Source organism: Oncorhynchus tshawytscha, linkage group LG21 (assembly GCF_018296145.1).
Source record: "Oncorhynchus tshawytscha isolate Ot180627B linkage group LG21, Otsh_v2.0, whole genome shotgun sequence".
Lineage (NCBI taxonomy): Eukaryota > Metazoa > Chordata > Actinopteri > Salmoniformes > Salmonidae > Oncorhynchus > Oncorhynchus tshawytscha.
In genome coordinates, this window is record NC_056449.1 from 22,299,700 (window position 1) to 22,321,453 (window position 21,754).

General features: G+C 43.8%; 2 protein-coding genes across 2 annotated transcripts in view; one reads left to right on the plus strand and one right to left on the minus strand.

Moving 5' to 3' along the window:
- The first annotated feature begins 391 nt into the window (after positions 1-391).
- On the plus strand, positions 392-14,572 carry mars2 (methionyl-tRNA synthetase 2, mitochondrial). The gene is made up of 3 exons (XM_024383213.2): positions 392-1,047; positions 10,991-11,325; positions 11,715-14,572. The coding sequence occupies exons 1-3, from the start codon at positions 753-755 to the stop codon at positions 12,906-12,908; spliced, it is 1,824 nt and encodes a 607-aa protein (XP_024238981.1). The 5' UTR covers positions 392-752; the 3' UTR covers positions 12,909-14,572.
- Positions 14,573-19,677: 5,105 nt separating this feature from the next.
- The window catches only part of med12 (mediator complex subunit 12), a 44,111-nt gene continuing 42,034 nt past the window's right edge, over positions 19,678-21,754 (minus strand). Inside the window, exons 43-44 of the mRNA XM_042303212.1 lie at positions 20,329-20,425; positions 19,678-20,143 (exon numbers count right to left, since the gene is read on the minus strand). Of these exons, the coding sequence (XP_042159146.1) occupies positions 20,106-20,143; positions 20,329-20,425 (135 nt within the window). The 3' untranslated portion in view covers positions 19,678-20,105. The remainder of the gene's footprint in view (positions 20,144-20,328; positions 20,426-21,754) is intronic.

Below are 21,754 nucleotides of genomic sequence, written 5' to 3' on the forward strand. Positions count from 1 at the left end.
AACTGTATTGAGATCAAATGTTTAATCGTTGAGAGAAAATGATCAGAATGTTGGCCAAAATCCATCTCGCCCCATCTTCTCCCACTACCGGCCACTGGGCTTCCTTGTCACCATATTTGGTAGTGAGTGGAAACGCCAACCGGATGCTTCACATTTACGCATATGTTGTTTTGTCCCAAGGATAACGCATAACACTCGTTTTACAAGGCCCGGTGCCACGGGTGAGTGGATATTTTTTTTTTAAATGGAATAGTTTAAAATAAGCAAAACTACGTTAAACCGGGGCACCGGGCCATGTAAAACGAATTGACCCAATGCCACGTGCGTCTTCCTGCTGATCGGATTGGTTGTTCCCTGTAGAAAGGGGTGGTATTAGTTTGTTGTGCACTGTGATTGGATTAATCCGAAATTACGTTGTAGCAAACGGAAGAAGATCTAACCTTGGCAGGGAAACAGACGTGGGTTTCATTAAGATATGTAAAGTGGAGTCCTCTACGGAATTATATTTATATAAAAACAAACAATTACCAGGATTACTCAAAATACGAAACTGTTTTGACATTTCTGGTGTCGTTACTTTTCTCTTACGACTCATGGGCTTTTAGAAATGAATTAACACCGGGTGAGGATATCACTGTTGCCATTTACAATGGACCGCAATATCAACGCTGAGTTGGTAACGTTTGTCATATGGTCCGTCATAACCTCACAGTCATAGTTTGTGGACGCTGTCAACAGTTGCCTATTGTCCCATGATGAAGACGTACCTCTCCATTATCAGAAACTGTAAGGTTGCACAGAGATGGTCATTCAACCATGCTACAAGATGTGCACTTTCTCCATCCCCATCATTCTGGAATTGCAAAAGGCTCATGGTGAGACGCCTGTGCACTGATATTCCGACAGAAGACCGGAACTATTATATCACCACCCCTATCTTCTATGTGAACGCTGCCCCTCATATTGGACACTTGTACTCGGCTGTTACTGCTGACTTCCTGCACAGATACAAGCTTCTACAGGGGTTCAACTCCAGGTTTGTCACAGGTGAGTGAAAAACGCATGCAAATCAATGTGGATTGATTGAGTCGATTTCCGTGCTTATAAACCCAGGGTCGTTACACTATTGTGGTAATATTGTAGTTGCCCTTGTTTATAAGCTAAGTGAAATATCCCTATTGAAGCATTGGTTAACACACTTACCTAGCCCATCCTCGAAGGGCAGACCCAGGGTGGTGAGGGTATGCAACAACACCTCCGCTACACTGATCCTCAACACAGGGCCCGCCATGGGTTTGTCCCCAGCCCCCTCCTGTACTCCCTGTTTACCTATGACTGCGTGGCTACACACGACTCCAACTCAATCATCAAGTTTACTGATGACATGACAGTGGTAGGCCTGATTATCAACAATGACGACCCTACAGGGAGGAGGTTAGAGCCCTGGCGGAGTCATGCCAGAAAAATAACCTCTTCCTTAACGTAAAAAAACAAAGGAGCTGATTGTGGTCTACAGGAGACAGAGAGGGAGCATGCCCTCATCCGCATGGGAGTCAAAAGCTTTACAGCATTGTGTCACATGTAACAGTATAGATTCCGTCCCTCTCCCCGCCCCTACCTGGGCTCGAACCAGGGAACCTCTGCACACAACAACAACGGCCTCCCACGAAGCATCGTTACCCATCGCTCCACAAAAGCTGCAGCCCTTGCAGAGCAAGGGGATCAACTACTTCAGGATCTCAGAGCGAGTGACGTCACCGATTGAAACGCTATTAGAGTGCACCCCACTAACTAGCTAGCCATTTTACATCGGTTACACACAGGAAGGCCAAGAAATCATCAAGGATCTCAGCCACCTGAGTCACGGTCTGTTAACTCTGCTACCATCTAGCAGACTGAGACAGTACAGGTGCATCAAAGCCGGGAGATTCCGGCGCCGACAGAGATGGCCGCCTCGCTTCGCGTTCCTAGGAAACTATGCAGTTTTTTGTTTTTTTACGTGTTATTTCTTACATTAGTACCCCAGGTCATCTTAGGTTTCATTACATACAGTCGAGAAAAACTACTGAATATAAGATCAGCGTCAACTCACCATCAGTACGACCAAGAATATGTTTTTCGCGACGCGGATCCTGTGTTCTGCCTTACAAACAGGACAACGGAGTGGATCCCATGCAGCGACCCAAAAAATGACTCCGAAAAAGAGGGAAACGAGGCGGTCTTCTCGTCAGACTCCGGAGACGGGCACACCGTGCACCACTCCCTAGCATTCTTCTTGCCAATGTCCAGTCTCTTGACAACAAGGTTGATGAAATCCGAGCAAGGGTAGCATTCCAGAGGGACATCAGAGACTGTAACGTTCTTTGCTTCACGGAAACATGGCTCACTGGAGAGACGCTATCCGAGGCGGTGCAGCCAGCGGGTTTCTCCACGCATCGCGCCGACAGAAACAAACATCTTTCTGGTAAGAAGAGGGGCGGGGCGTACGCCTTATGGCCAACGTGACATGGTGTGATGAAAGAAACATACAGGAACTCAAATCCTTCTGTTCACCTGATTTAGAATTCCTCACAATCAAATGTAGACCGCATTATCTACCAAGAGAATTCTCTTCGATTATAATCACAGCCGTATATATCCCCCAAGCAGACACATCGATGGCTCTGAACAAACTTTATTTAACTCTTTGCAAACTGGAAACCATTTATCCGGAGGCTGCATTCATTGTAGCTGGGGATTTTAACAAGGCTAATCTGAAAACAAGACTCCCTAAATTTTATCAGCATATCGATTGCGCAACCAGGGGTGGAAAGACCTTGGATCATTGTTACTCTAACTTCCGCGACGCATATAAGGCCCTGCCCCGCCCCCCTTTCGGAAAAGCTGACCACGACTCCATTTTGTTGATCCCTGCCTACAGACAGAAACTAAAACAAGAGGCTCCCACGCTGAGGTCTGTCCAACGCTGGTCCGACCAAGCTGACTCCACACTCCAAGACTGCTTCCATCACGTGGACTGGGATATGTTTCGTATTGCGTCAGATAACAACATTGACGAATACGCTGATTCGGTGTGCGAGTTCATTAGAACGTGTGTTCTAATTCCCTAACCAGAAACCGTGGATTGATGGCAGCATTCGCGTGAAACTGAAAGCGCGAACCACTGCTTTTAATCAGGGCAAGGTGTCTGGTAACATGACCGAATACAAACAGTGCAGCTATTCCCTCCGCAAGGCTATCAAACAAGCTAAGCGTCAGTACAGAGACAAAGTAGATTCTCAATTCAACGGCTCAGACACAAGAGGCATGTGGCAGGGTCTACAGTCAATCACGGACTACAGGAAGAAATCCAGCCCAGTCACGGACCAGGATGTCTTGCTCCCAGGCAGACTAAATAACTTTTTGCCCGCTTTGAGGACAATACAGTGCCACTGACACGGCCTGCAACGAAAACATGCGGTCTCTCCTTCACTGCAGCCGAGGTGTGTAAGACATTTAAACGTGTTAACCCTCGCAAGGCTGCAGGCCCAGACGGCATCCCCAGCCGCGCCCTCAGAGCATGCGCAGACCAGCTGGCCGGTGTGTTTACAGACATATTCAATCAATCCCTATACCAGTCTGCTGTTCCCACATGCTTCAAGAGGGCCACCATCGTTCCTGTTCCCAAGAAAGCTAAGGTAACTGAGCTAAACGACTACCGCCCGTAGCACTCACTTCCGTCATCATGAAGTGCTTTGAGAGACTAGTCAAGGACCATATCACCTCCACCCTACCTGACACCCTAGACCCACTCCAATTTGCTTACCGCCCAAATAGGTCCACAGACGATGCAATCTCAACCACACTGCACACTGCCCTAACCCATCTGGACAAGAGGAATACCTATGTGAGAATGCTGTTCATCGACTACAGCTCGGCATTCAACACCATAGTACCCTCCAAGCTCGTCATCAAGCTCGAGACCCTGGGTCTCGACCCCGCCCTGTGCAACTGGGTACTGGACTTCCTGACGGGCCGCCCCCAGGTGGTGAGGGTAGGCAACAACATCTTCTCCCCGCTGATCCTCAACACTGGGGCCCCACAAGGGTGGGTTCTGAGCCCTCTCCTGTACTCCCTGTTCACCCACGACTGCGTGGCCACGCACGCCTCCAACTCAATCATCAAGTTTGCGGACGACACAACAGTGGTAGGCTTGATTACCAACAACGACGAGACGGCCTACAGGGAGGAGGTGAGGGCCCTCGGTGTGTGGTGTCAGGAAAATAACCTCACACTCAACGTCAACAAAACTAAGGAGATGATTGTGGACTTCAGGAAACAGCAGAGGGAACACCCCCCTATCCACATCGATGGAACAGTAGTGGAGAGGGTAGCAAGTTTTAAGTTCCTCGGCATACACATCACAGACAAACTGAATTGGTCCACTCACACAGACAGCATCGTGAAGAAGGCGCAGCAGCGCCTCTTCAACCTCAGGAGGCTGAAGAAATTCGGTTTGTCACCAAAAGCACTCACAAACTTCTACAGATGCACAATCGAGAGCATCCTGGCGGGCTGTATCACCGCCTGGTACGGCAACTGCTCCGCCCTCAACCGTAAGGCTCTCCAGAGGGTAGTGAGGTCTGCACAACGCATCACCGGGGGCAAACTACCTGCCCTCCAGGACACCTACACCACCCGATGTTACAGGAAGGCCATAAAGATCATCAAGGACATCAACCACCCGAGCCACTGCCTGTTCACCCCGCTATCATCCAGAAGGCGAGGTCAGTACAGGTGCATCAAAACTGGGACCGAGAGACTGAAAAACAGCTTCTATCTCAAGGCCATCAGACTGTTAAACAGCCACCACTAACATTGAGTGGCTGCTGCCAACACACTGACACTGACTCAACTCCAGCCACTTTAATAATGGGAATTGATGGGAAATGATGTAAATATATCACTAGCCACTTTAAACAATGCTACCTTATATAATGTTACTTAAAAAAGAAAAAATCCAGAAAATCACATTGTAGGATTTTTAATGAATTTATTTGCAAATTTTGGTGGAAAATAAGTATTTGGTCAATAACAAAAGTTTATCTCAATACTTTGTTATATACCCTTTGTTGGCAATGACAGAGGTCAAACGTTTTGGCTATAATGACCATAGTTTGGCCATAATGACCATCGTTATGTTTGGAGAGGAAAAGGGGAGGCTTGCAAGCCAAAGAACACCATCCCAACTGTGAAGATGTTGTTTTTTTTGTGCAAAATTTCTAAATGACATCAGTTTAACTGATTTGTAAGGAAATAGAAAGCTGTGAAAATGACCCAACATGTTTCTGTTAACATTTCAGTTCGGCTTGGATGCATATTTTATGTGGTTGAAATACCGTCCGCTTTTATGATGCTGATAAAAATGGAACCTCTACAGACTGTGCATTTGCGTTCTCTCAAAATGCTGGAAGAAATCATATTTCTTCACTCCTGTTCCCTAGTCAAAATGTACATTTGGTGTATAATTTTACAGCAAGAAATGTTTTTAATCCTGCAGGAGTTAATATTAAGACTATGAGAGAGGTTATAGACATAGTCAGTGTCCAGATTTCAGTGTCCATTTAACCCTAAACTCAGACATGATCCTTTTTGAGACAGTGGATCAAGGTTGACTTTTTCTGCCCATTCCCAAAAAGCGATTGGTATGTAAGATATTTGGCGTGCATAATGTTAGGCCCAAACCTTAACACTTTGGTAACACCTTGCATTTTGGTACGCCAGAAGTACAGTGCATTCGGAAAGTATTCAGTCCCCTTGACTTTGACATTTTGTTACGTTACAGCCTTATTCTAAAATGTATTACATATTTTTTTTCCCTCAATCTACACACAATACCCCATAATGACAAAGTGTAAAACAGGTTATTAGAAATGTTTGCAAATATATTACAAATACAAAAACTGATATCACATTTACATAAATATTCAGTGAGAATCAAAATTGAGCTCAGGTGCATCCTGTTTCCATTGATCATACTCGAGATGTTTCTACAACTTGATTGGAGTCTACCTGTGGTAAATTCAATTGATTGGATATGATTTTTATTTTTTAATCTTATTTCAACTTTATTTAACCAGGTAGGCCAGTTGTGAACAAGTTCTCATTTACAACTGCGACCTGGCCAAGATAAAGCAAAGCAGTGCGACAAAAACAACAGAGTTACACATAAGCAAACATACAGTTAATAACACAATAGAAAATAAAAATATAAACATAAATGTACAGTGTGTGCAAATGTAGGGAGGTAGGCAATAAATAGGCTATAGAGGAGAAATAATTACAATTGAACATTAATACTGGAGTAATAGAGGTGCAGATGATGATGTGCAAGTGGAGATACTGGGGTGCAAGAGAGTAAGTAATAATATGGGGATGAGGTCGTTGGGTGTGCTATTTACAGATTGGCTGTGTACAGGTACAGTGATCTGTGAGCTGCTCTGACAGCTGATGCTTAAAGTTAGAGAGGGAGATATGAGTCTCCAGCTTCAGTGATTTTTGCAATTCGTTCCAGTCATTGGCAGCAGAGAACTGGAAGGAAAGGCGGCCAAAGGAAGTATTTGCTTTGGGGATGCCCAGTGCAATATACCTGCTGGAGAACGTGCTACTGGTCAGTGTTGCTCTGGTGACCAGTGACCTGAGAGAAGGCGGGGCTTTACCTAGCAAAGACTTATACATGACCTGGAGCCAGTGGGTTTGGCAAAGGATATGTAGTGAGGCCAGCCAATGAGAGCATACAGGTCGCAGTGGTGGGTAGTATATGGGGCTTTGGTGACAAAACAGGTGGTACTGTGATAGACTACATCCAGTTTGCTGAGTAGAGTGTTGGGTGCTATTTTGTAAATGACATCGCCAAAGTCAAGGATCGGTATGATAGTCAATTTTACGAGGGTATGTTTGGCAGCATGAGTGAAGGATACTTTGTTGCGAAATGGGAAGCCGGTTCTAGATTTAATTTTGGACTGGAGTTGCTTAATAATGTGAGTCTGGAAGGAGAGTTTACAGTCTAACCAGCACCTAGGTATTTGTAGTTGTCAAAACCGTCCAGAGTAGTGATGCTAGTCGGGCGGGAGGGTGCGGGCAGCAATTGGTTGAAGAGCATGCAATTCGTTTTACAAGCATTTAAAAGCAGTTGGAGGCCACGGAAGGAGTGTTGTATGGCATTGAAGCTCATTTGGAGGTTTGTTAGCACAGTGTCCAAAGAAGGGCCAGATGTATACAGAATGGTGTCGTCTGTGTAGAGGTGGGTCAGAGAATCACCCGCAGCAAGAGTGACATCATTGAAATATATACATACACACACAGAGAGAGAGAGAGAAAAGATTCGGCCCAAGAGGCCTTCCGATTTGACACACTTAACTCTATCTGAGAAGTAGTTGGTGAACCAGGCGAGGCAGTCATTTGAGAAGCTAAGGCTATTGAGTCTGCCGATAGGAATACAGTGATTGACAGTGTAAAAAGCCTTGGCCAGGTTGATGAAGACGGCTGCACAGTACTGTCTTTTATCGATGGCGGTTATGATATCGTTTAGGACCTTGAGCGTGGCTGAGGTGCACCCACGACCAGCTCGGAAATCAGATTGCATAGTGGATAAGGTACGGTAGGATTCAAAATGGTCGGTGATCTGTTTGTTAACTTGGCTTTCGAAGATTTTAGAAAGGCAGGGCAGGATGGATATAGCAGTTTGGGTCTAGAGTGTCACCTCCTTTGAAGAGAGGGATGACCGCGGCAGCTTTCCATTCTTTGGGGATCTCGGACAATACGAAAGAGTGGTTGAACAGGCTAGTAATAGGGGTTGCAACAATTGCGGTGGATAATTTTAGAAAGAGAGAGTCCAGATTGTCCAGCCCAGCTGATTTCTGGGGATCCAGATTTTGCAGCTCTTTCGGGAACATCAGCTATTTGGGTGAAGGAAAAGCGGGGGGGGGCTAGGGCAAGTTGCTGTGAAGTTGAAATGATCGATTATCGTAAATTTACCGGTGGTGACAGTGTTTCCTATCCTCAGTGCAGTGGGCAGCTGGGAGGAGGTGCTCTTATTCACCATGGACTTCAGTGTCCCAAAACCTTTTGGAATTCGTGCTACAGGGAGCAAATTTCTGTTTGAAATAGCTAGCCTTAGCTTTCCTAACTGACTGAGTATATTTGGAAAGGCACACACCTGTCTATATAAGGTCCCACAGTTGACAGTGCATGTCAGAGCAAAAACCAAGCCATGAGGTCGACGGGATTGTCCGTAGCGCTCCGAGACAGGATCGTGTCTGGACAGATTTGGGGAAGGGTGCCAAAAAAATTCTGCAGCATTGAAGGTCCCCAAGAACACAGTGGCCTCCATCATGCTTAAATGGAAGAAGTTTGGAATCGCCAAGACTCTTCCTAGAGATCAGGGAGGTGACAATGATCCCGATGGTCACTCTGACAGAGCTTTAGAGTTCCACTGTGGAGATGGGAGAACCTTCTCTGCAGCACTCCACCCATCAGGTTTTTATGGTAGAGTGGCCAGACGGAAGCCACTCCTCAGTAAAAGGCACATGACAGCCCGCTTGGAGTTTGCCAAAAGGCACCTAAAGGACTCGGACCATGAGAAACAAGATTCTCTGGTCTGATGAAACCAAGATTAAACTCTTTGGCCTGAATGCCAAGCGTTACGTCTGGAGAAAACCTGGCGCCATCCCTACGGTGAAGCGTGGTGGTGGCAACATGCTATGGAGGTTTTTCAGTGGCAGGGACTGGGAGACTAGTCAGGATCGAAGGAAAGATGAACGCAGCCAAGTATAGAGAGATCCCTGATGAAAACCTGCTCCGGAGCGCTCAGGACCTCAGACTAGGTTGAAGGTTCACCTTACAACAGGCCAACGACCCTAAGCACACAGCCAAGACAACGCAGGAGTGGCTTCGGGACAAGTCTCTGAATGTCCTTGAGTGGCCCAGCCAGAGCCCGGACTTGAACCCGATCGAACATCTCTGGAGTCCTGAATATAGCTGTTCAATGACACTCCCCATCCAACCTGACAGAGCTTGAGAGGATATGCAGAGAAGAATGGGAGAAACTCCCCAAATACAGGTGTGCCAAGCTTGTAGCGTCATACCCAAGAAGACTTGAGGCTGGAATCGCTGCCAAAAGTGCTGAGTAAAGGGTCTGAATATGTGATATCATCAAAAAAAAACTATTTTTGCCTTGTCATATTGGGGTGTTGTGTGTAGGTTGTTGGGGGGAAAAACAATTTAACCTGTTTTAGAATAAGGCTGTAACGTAACAAAATGTGAAAAGAGTCAAGGGGTCTGAGAACTTTCCGAATGCACTGTGCATTCATTTCCAATGGAACGATGTGTTTGCCTTGCAGCGCGTTCTATGCGGTGCATTCATTGGATTGATTGTGTATGCTCTGTAGACGGCTTGACAGAAATAGTAGCAAAGGGTGAATGTTGAACTTGTGTTACACACATCCAGATGAACGCATAAACCTCATTCACATTACCCATAAGCACTCTGTTACGTTGCGACGGATTACATGCTTTTCAATGGAGAATAAAGTTAAAGAAACAAGTTGAGGTAGAAGTAACTAAACAAAACATGTTTTATTATCACCTGAAACTATATATTTATCCTGTTTTTAATGAAAAAGTCATTTTGCAATCTCCCAAAAATGACTGTAATCTCTGACAGGAGACAGGCTCTCCTCCATCTTGTGTTACAAACACAACACTTGTCAGTTCAGTAGTGGGGCGAGACTCCAGTGAAGACGGCAAAAGGAAATGTCTCCTAGTGTTCATATCACGCAATAGGATTTCACGTGGAATTTTATAAAAAGGTCTTATCATTTTTTATGGAAAGCTGATTTTAAAAAATGGCAGTTTAAACATTGACAAAATTGTCTATTTGTCACGTCCCTACATTTTTCCACAACTACCTACACAGAAATTCTCTGTTCGGACACACAAAACATTTTCTTGAGGCAAGCCGAAGTCGTTAGCCCAAGTCTCCGCCCACTCGTCGGTGATTGGTTAACAGTAGGGATTCTTCAATGAAGTGCCTGTTGTCATTCAACGAGAGATGAGTTGTTCTCGTGTACATATTTTCACTTGAGAAATACTGCACCAAACATCCAAGTCAGATGCAAAAACGTCAATTCATGACATTTCTTGAGTTATCCTAGATTAATTCAGTCTACAGTGTCTCAAAATTGACCAACACAGTACTATTGTTGCTTTTTTTTCTTGTTTTTCAAGCGAAGGTCTTTTAAGAGAGTATGTGAGCACTCGTTCGGCTAGCTGAGCTCTGTTACTGAAGCATGCTTACTCACTTATGCCAAAATAATGAAGTAAAAACCTCAATGTAATCCATAGAAATTATACATTTACACATTTTATTTTTCTATATTGTTTTATTTTTTTTCAATCTGACTGCAACCCACCCGCCCTTCATCCACACAATATTTCATGACCCAAAACCCACCCGCACATCACAAATGCACAGACACACAGCCAATGCTGCAGTCCCACGTATATAGAGACATTGAACACGGGACTGTTTCATTTATACTGTATTCTTCACTTACCTCATTCTGATATCTACTACTGTACATTGCTTTTAGTTATTGTTATACACTGGATTCTCAACATAGCTCACTAATATCTACTGCTGTACATATCATTCTAGGTATGTCTTGTTGGTGTATATACGCATAGATTGTTTCAGTAATCCAATTGTAATGTTATTTGGGTTGTTAACTGTATTCGCTCTGACATTCGTGATTTATTGTCTAGTTTTTGAATGTTTGTGTACTTGTTTGGCATTTTGCCTCAGTGTTAGGAGCTAGTAACACACGCATTTCGCTGTAACGGCTATAACATCTGCTAAACTGTCATTTGATTTACCTTGGTGACAGGCGACCCGAGTTTCGAGACTCACCCCCTTCATTCATAGTATCTAAATAACATCTTTGCATTTCAGGTACAGATGAGCACGGACTCAAAATCCAACAGGCTGCCAATGCTGCCGGACAGGATCCTCTAAGTTTCTGCACTGAAGTATCTGAGAGATTCAAATACCTCTTCAAGAGCTGTCACATCTCATACACTGACTACATCCGTACCACTGAGGAGAGACACCGCTGTGCAGTGGAGCACTTCTGGACCGTGCTTCAGAGTAAAGGCTTCATCTATAAGGGGAATTATGAAGGCTGGTACTCCACGCAGGACGAGAGCTTCCTCATGCCATCGCAGGTGGGAGATGCCAAGGATTCATCAGGGAAGGAGATCAAGATCTCTCTGGAGAGCGGCCACAAGGTAGGCTAAAGGATGACTTCATAAATAGTTGTTGCTCGCATCATAACAAGGTTTACTACTACATCTCATTGATTCATGTCATTTACTGAGTGTTGTTCCTTGGTATGGCCATGTAACGCTTCTCTTTCTAGCATAAGAAATGTAATAACGATTAGGAAGGTGAGATAAAATGTAGAAGGTGTCTGTATTCAAAACGTGATGTTTCTGAAGTAACACCTACACAATCTGAAAGAGAACAGGAAAAATCATATCCATTGACTCAGATAAATTCAGGTCCAGTGACTCAAGCAGGTTTGAATTATAAAAATAAAAAAAACTATATTTAGTACTCTAGTGCTCTTTTATACATTGTTTTTCTCATCAAATAAAATCTGGTTTGTCTTTTGCAGGTGGAGTGGATGAAGGAGGAGAACTACATGTTCCGTCTGTCTGAGTTCCGGTCCCGGCTGCAGGAGTGGCTGGAGGGGAACCCCAGAGCAGTGCAGCCAGAACGGTTCCACCGCGCCGTTCTCCAGTGGCTCCAGGAGGACCTCCCAGACCTCTCTGTCTCCCGCCAGAGAAGCCGCCTCCAGTGGGGCATTCCAGTTCCTGGTGACCTCGACCAGACAATCTACGTGTGGTTAGACGCCCTGGTCAACTACCTCACAGTGGCTGGTTACCCGGACTCACACTCTCAATGGTGGAGGGCTGCCCATCATGTCGTGGGAAAGGACATTCTCAAATTCCATGCCATCTATTGGCCAGCATTCCTACTGGCTGCTGACTTGCCCCTCCCACAGACCATACATGTGCACTCTCATTGGACAGTGGGAGGGAAGAAAATGTCTAAAAGCTTGGGGAATGTGGTGGACCCCCTGGAGAGGTCTCAAAGGTTCACCATAGACGGTATGAGGTACTTCCTCCTGCGCCAGGGGGTCCCAGACACAGACTGCGACTATGACGATGATAAAGTGGTCAAACTGCTCAATGCCGAGCTGACAGACTCGCTGGGTGGCCTTCTAAACCGCTGCACTGCCCCCTCTCTCAACCCAGCTCAGGTCTACCCCCACTTCTGCTCTGACTCCTTCCCCAGTCAAGGGGCTGTAGCACATAAGGGGAGGGCTGTGGATGAAGATTATCACATGCTGGATGCTGTACGTGCACTACCAGCTGTGGTGGAGCAGCACTACGATAGTGTGCAGGTGTACAAAGCTCTGGAGGCCATTAACCGGTGCGTGAGGCAGACCAACGGCTTTGTCCAGCGGCACACACCATGGAAGTTGGGCAGCGGGGATGGGAGAGACCAGCTGTGGCTGGACACCATCCTCCATGTGTCCCTAGAGTGTCTGAGGATGTATGGGACACTCCTACAGCCTATAGTGCCAGAGATAGCAGACAAACTTCTGTCCAGGCTGGGGGTGAAGCCAGTGGAGAAGAGCTGGGCTGCTCTGGACTTCCTGGTTAAATATCAGGGAAAGGACTGCCCCTTTGAGGGCAGAGCACTGGGTCCTGACACTGGAGTCCTGTTTAATCGTCTGGAGAGGCCAAATGCAGAGAAGGGAAAGCCCAAGAAGGCTAAGAAAGCCACTAAAGTGAAATCATAAACATGGAAATTCTATGTTTTCTGTCCATGTAAAATGAGTTGAAATATGTCATTAGTGTAATGCATTATTTTTCCTGTCTGTTTGAGCTGTCCTAACTGCTGCTTTTGTTTACAATTGATCATTATTAAATTCAAATAGTGTTAAACATTTTTGGGTTGTTGAGAGAAATGAAATGGTTCTACCTACAACCACCAATCAACAAAAAGTGGGAGGTGTAGTCAACACTGTGACAACACTGTTCAATAAACCTTTTCATTTGAAGTAGTTTTATCAAATCAAGTTACCATTTGTAGGTACAGAACTAACACTACTTTAAAAAGTACAAAAAGTTGGAAGTGTTCCATATTATTATTTTCTCTCCCACCTCCCATATAAAGACCATACAAGTTCAGTACAGTATCTCCTCTAACACATTTCCTTTTACTGTTATCTCCTCTTTAGAATGACCATCAGCTGAGAGGTTAAAGTTCAATCTGAGTGACAGGAGAGATGACCAATGGGCCAGAGTTTTCACCACCATGATAACCTGGGTAGAGAAATGGATAGAGTTTTTCAGTGAAGGTGCAGCCAGAGAAAGAGAAGATATGAGACTTGGCCTCAACATCATAGGAGACCTGTCCCTCCTCATAATCCACAAACACACCAACCTTCTGGGGCTTCTCTTTTTAGGGAGAGAGTGGGGCTAGTACAGGCCTGACACTCATTCCAATACATCAGTCCCACAGTCCAGTATACATTCTCAGGGCACAGTGCTATCCTAATTTTTCTATTGATGGACTCTCTCGCTACTCCTAAAAACCACCTACTCTTCCTCCACCTGTACCTCATAGTAGAATCTCCCTGAGGAAAAGCCCTCCTTTCCCAGGACACATCAATTGGTATAAAAACCTCTCTGGGTTGTTAGGGAGGTTATGTATTGTCTTTGTTTCCTGTCCTCAGACAAAAGGAGATGTGTATCAGGGTCCAGAGTCACAGCTGCATCCTCTTCAGGAAACCTCTCCATCTCTTTATTGAATTTCTCAAGTTCAGAAAATGCTTTCCTTGCCATCTCCTCCAGCTGAGACAAAGCTCTCATCAGGTTCCACTCCCACAGTTCACTGTGAACACTGTGATCTCAGACCAGTCCTTGATGAGTGTCAGTGGCCACAGTGATGGGGAGCGGTGAAGGTGGTCCTCACTATGCGAGAGCTGCTTCAGCTCAGTACTTCTCCTCTGTAGCTCAGTGATTTCCTGCTCCAGCTCTTTGATGAGCCCTTCAGCCTGCCTCTGCTGCTTTCTGATTCTCCTCGATCACCTCAATGTAGTCAGCCTGGCTTCTCGCAATGAAGTGTGCCAGAGCAGTGAAGACCTGCACACTGTCTCATATCTCTCTCTGAGTCTCTCTGAATGAGCTCTACTGAGTGTTTGATATCTTGAACCTTCTGCAATCGCTCCTTGATCATCTACTGCACTGCCTCTGTCTTCCCCAGCTGAGCCTTCCTCTCTCCAAACTCTTCCTCTAGAGGGACGGTGTGGTGAGTTTTGTGGTCTGTCTCAGTGTAGAACTGACACTCACATGTCTGGTCAGTCCTACAGAAGAGCTCCAGTAGTCTGTTGTGCTTCTTATTTTGTGTTAGTAAATATTTTCTTAAAGTAAAAAAAATAAAAAGTAACTCTTTCTTGAACTGCATTGTTGGTTAAGGGCTTGTAAGTAAGCATTTCATGGTAAGGTTGTATTTGGTACCTGTTGTATTCAGCACATGTTAAAAATGTAATTTGATTTGATTCAAAATAAAAAATATAGGACAATACACCCATCACGACAAGAGATATCACAACACTACATAAAGAGAGACCCAAGACAACAACACCACATTACAACAACATGGCAGCAGCACAAAACATGGTAAGAATTACACACAAGGATGAAAAGGTAGTGGAATGGTAGTGGCTATGTAATGGACAGAAAACTGGTAATGAATACACTGTATATTCCAAAGCACAATGATAATAAAGGACTGTATAACGGCCCAATAACATCAACGGGGCTGTAGTGGAGCGGGTCGAAAGTTTCAAACTATCATGGTCCAAACACACCAAGACAGTCGTGAAGAGGGCACAATGACCCCCCTTCAGGAGACTGAAAAGATTTGGCATGGGTCCCCAGATCCTCAAAAAGTTCTACAGCTGCACCATCGAGAGCATGGCATGGCAACTGCTTGGCATCTGCCCATAAGGCGCTACAGAGGGGTGGTGTGTACGGCCCAGTACATCACTAGGGCCAAGCTTCCTGCCATCCAGGAACTATATAATAGGCGGTGTCAGAGGAAAGCCCATAAAATTGTCAGACTCCAGTCACCCTAGTCATCGACTGTTTTCTCTGCTACCGCACAGCAAGTGGAATCTGAGCACCAAATCTAGGACCCCAAAGCTATAAGACTGCTGAACAATTCATCAAAATGGCTACAGGACAATTTACATTGATGCCCCCTCCCCCGGGCCCTTATCGCCAAGCCTGTTTCTCCTTTCTGGGAAAGTTCCCATTGCTTGGAAGGCAGCCATGGTTCGTCCTTTATTTAAAGGGGGAGATCAAGCTGATCCTAACTGTTATAGGCCTATTTCTATTTTGCCCTGTTTATCAAAAGTGTTGAAAAATGTTTAAATAATCAAATGACTGGCATTCTTGATGTCTACAGTATTATCTTGGGTATGCAATCTGGTTTCTGTTCAGGTTATGGATGTGTCACTCAATGATGTCCGCATTGCCCTTGATTCTAAGCAATATTGTGCTGCTAGTTTTACTGACTTGGCCAAAGCTTTTGATACGGTAGACCATTCCATTCCTATGGGCCGGCGAAGGAGTATTGGTGTCTTTGAGGGGTCTTTGGGCTGGTTTGCTAACTACCTCTCTCAAAGAGTGCAGTGTAAAAAGTCAGAAAATCTGCTGTCTCAGCCACTGCCTGTCACCAATGGAGTACCCCAAGGCTTGATCCTAGGCCCCATGCTCTTCTCAATTTACAACAACACAGCTCAGGCAGTAGGAAGCCCTCTCATGCAGATACAGTCTTACACTCGGCTGGCCCCTCACTGGATTTTGTGTTAAATGCTCTACAACAAAGCTGTGTCCAACAAGCTTTCTCCTACCCTTTACCTTGTTTTTAACACCTCCAAAACAAAGGTCATGTGGTGTGGTAAGAAGAATGCCCCTCTTCCCACAGGTGTTATTACTATCGCTGAGGGTTTAGAGCTTGAGGTAGTCACCTCATACAAGTACTTAGGAGTATGGCTAGACAGTGCACTGTCTTTCTCTCAGCACAAATCAAAGCTGCAGGCTAAAGTTACATCTAAACTTGGTGTCTTCTATCGTAATCGCTCCTCTTTCACCCCAGCTGCCTAACTAATCCTGATTCAGATGACCATCCTACCCATGCTAGATTACGGAGACATAATTTATCGATCGGCAGGTAAGGGTGCTCTCGAGTGGCTAGATGTTCTTTACCATTCGGCCATCAGATTTTCCACCAATGCTCCTTATAGGACACATCACTGCACTCTATACTCCTCTGTAAACTGGTCATCTCTGTATACCTGTCGCAAGACCCACTGGTTGATGCTTATTTATAAAACCCTCTTAGGCCTCACTCCCCCGTATCTGAGATATATACTGCAGCCCTCATCCTCCACATCAAATCAAATCAAATTTTATTTGTCACATACACATGGTTAGCAGATGTTAATGCGAGTGTAGCGACATCCTTGTGCTTCTAGTTCCGACAATGCAGTAATAACCAACAAGTAATCTAACTAACAATTCCAAAACTACTGTCTTATACACAGTGTAAGGGGATAAAGAATATGTACATAAGGATATATGAATGAGTGATGGTACAGAGCAGCATAGGCAAGATACAGTAGATGGTATCGAGAATAATTTTGCACGCCCAATTTTTCAGTTTTTGATTTGTTAAAAAAGTTTGAAATATCCAATAAATGTCGTTCCACTTCATGATTGTGTCCCACTTGTTGTTGATTCTTCACAAAAAAATACAGTTTTATATCTTTATGTTTGAAGCCTGAAATGTGGCAAAAGGTCGCAAAGTTCAAGGGGGCCGAATACTTTCGCAAGGCACTGTATATTTTTACTGTTTACTGTTTAAAATAGATCTTTGACACAATCTTGGCCCAAATGACAGAGTTGAAATTATTTTCAATTATTATTACTTATTTATGTTTTGTATCATCATATATGATTTATATATGTAATCACCTCACATACGAAATTGTTCTACTTACATATTGCTGTCCTTATCACCAATATCCACATTCAATGCATCATTTTGAACCAGTTTGCTGTAATAGACTCTCATGTCGTGGGGCTTATCCCTGCTCTTGTGGATTCCACAACAAATCTGTAAAACTTCATAGACATGCTGTGGTGACCTGTCATTCAGGGCAAAGCTCCACCTGTTTTGAGCCCTACATTTAGCCTGTTTTGCATGTTATTTTGGCATTAATATGTGTCCCATCTCAGTTTGCAAACAATGTAAAAATATATATCATTGAGCATACAAACATGGTCGCTTTTGTTTTCTTGAGTAAAGGCAGCTCCAAAATGCAGGTGCTTCAGCCTAGCTCAGTGCTTTCTGTGGTGGTGGAGCAAGCCTACAGAAAATACGGAGCTCTGCGCCGTGATTGGCTCAGTGTTGTCACTCATGGGGACACTACGTCACCTCCAAGTCTAAGGCTAGAGCTCTTAAATTCTATCCCCTTGGGTGCTGCCATAGTTACATTAGAAGTGCCCATCCAAGAAGGCTCAAGGTCATTGGACACAGATAAAATGACATAAAATCACATATCTACAGTAGCTTTGATTGGACTGATCATGTCAACATCATACTTTCAAAATTTTAGCTGGCAGTCATCATGTATCAAGTCGACAATCTGTCAAATAATTTTTAATCCTTGTCAAATGAATAGAAATAATGAAGAGAAATTATAGATAAAACATATCGGCTAACAGCAGGCATCGCAAAGCAATCATTAGCCTGCTATTCAGTGGAGTGGCTGTGTGGTCCCAAGTCTAAGATTAAGGGTCTCTTTTCCAAGTTTAAAATTGTAAACATTCAACACTGGCCATGCCGTCAATTAAGCATGATTTGTGTCACTCAAAACAACTCGTCAAACTGTATGCGAAGACGGCTTGACAGAAATGGTAGCAGAAGGTGAATGTTGAACTTTTGTTTCATACTTATCCAGATGACGCTGCATACTATTTTGTGCAAAAACACTGTCGGTGTGTTCGATGCATTACCAGGTACTGACAGCCGGGCCAGCTGAGCCTGGGACTCACGAAGGACAGGGCCGTCGCTCTCGAAAGAAGTTTGTTCATAATACTAACAAACTAACCGCTACCAAAATAAAATGCAACAAAGAGAGCCTTAGCATCAGTTATTTACAATGATTTACATGAAAATTATATTAATAACAACAATAAAAACCCACAACCAATAGTAGTAATACTTTTCCTTATTACTGTACACTACAGTATACTATCATCTAACAGTTAACCCTTTTGGGGGGGATTGAAACAGGCCTTCTTGGGCATGGTTTGTTACACTTTCCCCTCTTTTCGGGAAAGTTTGTCCCCACGCATACTCTCCAATGGCCAAGATGGAAACGTCAATGATCTAAATTCTTCTAAATAAAGGATTTTTAAACAGGAGCTGTGTCTGGCCATGGAAATCCTACTCACAAAATAAAGGTGCATAACTGAGTTTACCCCTCCACTGCGTACATCACTGGTCATGACATTTCAGTTTCCATCGTCTCTGGTAATTAGTGAAATGCGCCGCATGGTCAATCTGTTGTCTGTATTGGCCGTGCAGCATTTATGGTGATGTGGCTTCTGCAGAAGTCAGGACATTCATACTTCTTGTGCTTAGCGGAGCAGTGCAGAGATGGTGTGAAGTTAGGACCTCCCGCCCTCACCTACCTGCAAATAATCATGTCAATGCGGAGCCCTCCGCGTTGTTGCAAAATGTGAAGCTCACCGCGATGCAGTAAAGAGCTAAATGTGGCCTCTGCGTGCCTCCTGAGACTCTTAGAAAAGTACTGCACCATTACATGATGCGTCTCAAAAGACACCCTAATAGTCATAAGCATAACTTTTTGGTTAGCGCAAGTAACCCTGTGACAAGTCTGCTGCTCGTAGTTTTTTGTTGTTGCTCTGTCCAATGAAAGCATCAAGCCCCTGTTAAGTCATAAAGATGTTGAAGCGGGGGCATGGTTTTAGATCAAAAGTCCTCTTAAGAAGCTCGCATGAAGAAAAAAAGACTAACCTCCATATTTTTTTATTAGTGGACTGCCTGGTTTTAGCGACATATCTAACAGGGTTCCCATTTCTAAAATATTCCATGACTTTCCATATACCTTACAGAATGTACATGACAATGGACAAAAGCTCACTGGGCAATACAATGTGGAAAAAGAACAGAATACATTTTTCTGATCATTTCATTTCCAAGGAGTGATCAATATGCAAAATTCCCTGACTATCCCCCTGGAATGCACATCAGAAAATTCCATGACTTTCCAAAAACAAATCACTGACCTGTGCGAACCCGACTACACAAAAAATGAAAACAATACTATCTACAATCTATAAGTGGATAATAATGATGACTCATAGTATTTCAATATCATTAATAATATCCTGATTATTCACAACCTGATTAGTAAAACGCTGTGTCAGGATGAAAAGAACGCACCAAACACAAGTACAAGACATAAAAACTGACATGATATTTAATGAGAAATACACTAAACTGAAAAATTGTACAAATTGAAATAAAATAAAAAATTGCATTATTCTTATAATTTCTTGTACTTATTTTTTACATAGACTCTTCCATTCCATTATTCTCCATGATCATATTTCACAGCACAATCCCTCCTTGGATGTTCAGAAATTACATGACTGAAGTTGAGATGGTTTTCGAATGGCATGTTGGGCCTCTGTGGTTGAGTTGTGGGTTCTTCCGCCTGGTCGTCTTTCTTGGCCAATAGCAGCCTTTCCCTCCTAAGAGCCTACACCTCTAAATATGGGGTCTGCGGGGCATTGGACACATCTATCTGCCAATCTACGGGCTGGCTGGGGACACGCCCACACACAGGGTCTCCCTATCCTTCCACACACACACTAATATACAACAAGCACTATCAGTAATATGAGTTGGTGTTCTGTCCGGGTTGTGTATCTGGGGAAAAGAAAAGAACACACCTGTTATCAACACACCTAAAATGACTGGAAATGGTGAAAATAGAATGTCACATTTAGTGACTTATTTTCTTGTTTGGTGCCTGATGAATGTGACCCTGGGGTTAGTACAAGGCTATAGCAGATCTCACTAAAGTACATTGACACAATGAGTCTGTTTCTTACTTGAGAGTTGTTGTTGGAGCTGCCTGACCAGTGCTGCGGTCTGCTGCTGCTGTTGAGTCTGCTGCATCTGAGTCTGCTGCATCCCCTGTCGTGGGAACTGACACACACACACATATTTTGGTGGTTGAACGTACAGACTATAACTTCACATCATACCTAATTTGAGAGGAATGAACTAATAAAAAAAATACTGTGACCTTGACTTGGGACTCATTGTCTCTTTCCAGTAGCACACATTTAGAAAAAAAGATGAGGCAAGAGAGGTCAGAATCCGAAAATGTATTCAGAATCCGAAAATGTAACCAATGTTTGAGACCGCTGACAAGATTGTCCGTCCAAAAACACAACATTTAGGCCTTTGCGCATATGCAACTCGTCCCAAAAATAATTGACTTGAGTTTAACTTTTAATGGAAAAAACAGACAATTTATAAGATACAAATTCCTATTAATGAATTTCTGTCTGGCTACGTCAGTCTTGTACTAGTGAATCTCATATCAGTACTCTGTGAGAGGGCCCCAACTGGCAATAAGGCAGGAGTTTCCTCTAGCCAGCTTTAATATGTTAGTTTCCTGCTAATTACTTATACCCTTATTATCCTTATCGATATAGGAATAAAATATATTTTCGATATATCGTGCTGACCCAAACCTCTATCCAATAACGTGGCTGGTGCCAACCTAGAGGGGCATAGTTCACTAGCCATGCCTTGACTAAACCAGGCTGGACATAAGCATGGTGCGCTAACCTTAAACTGAACCAACCTCAGTGAAAAAATAGACTAGCAAATAACTGTTCAGGTCAGCGTGATATTTGGAAATAGATCAAGGCGAGGTAGGGTTTGATTTTGGACTTGTGGGGTGTTCCAGAAAGCAGAGCCCTATACTACATACGTGGTTTGATGAGTTAGCGAGGTAACTTCGGACAACTCTGTGTTAGGGATAACCGGTACCATGAAAGTGGCAGGTTCCCTTTATCTAATATTAGGTTTTGGTTGAAGATCTGATAACATTCAGTATCAACAATACGCAGAAATAGTAAAAATCAGAAAGGGGGCAAATACTTTTTCTTGGTACTATATATATATAGTAAATATACACAGTACCAGTCAAAAGTTTGGACACACCGACTCATTCAAGGGTTTCTTTAATTTACTATTAATAGCTATGAAAAACTATTAAAAACTATGAAATAACACATATGGAATCATGTAGTAAGCAAAAGTGTTAAATCAAAATATATGTTATATGTGAGGTTCTTCAAAGTAGCCACCCTTCGCCTTGATGACAGCTTTGCACTCTCTTGGCATTCGCTCAACCAGCTTCATGAGGTAGTCATCTGGAATGCATTTCAATTAACAGGTGTGCCTTGTTCAATGTTCATTTGTGGAATTTCTTTCCTTCTTAATCCGTTTGAGCCAATCAGT

Coding starts and splice junctions, on each gene's coding strand:
- mars2 (XM_024383213.2), top strand. CDS start 753: ATGATGAAGACGTACCTCTCCATTATCAGAAACTGTAAGGTTGCACAG. Junction 1,048..10,990: donor CAACTCCAGGTTTGTCACAG/GTGAGTGAAAAA, acceptor TTTGCATTTCAG/GTACAGATGAGCACGGACTC. Junction 11,326..11,714: donor CTCTGGAGAGCGGCCACAAG/GTAGGCTAAAGG, acceptor TGTCTTTTGCAG/GTGGAGTGGATGAAGGAGGA.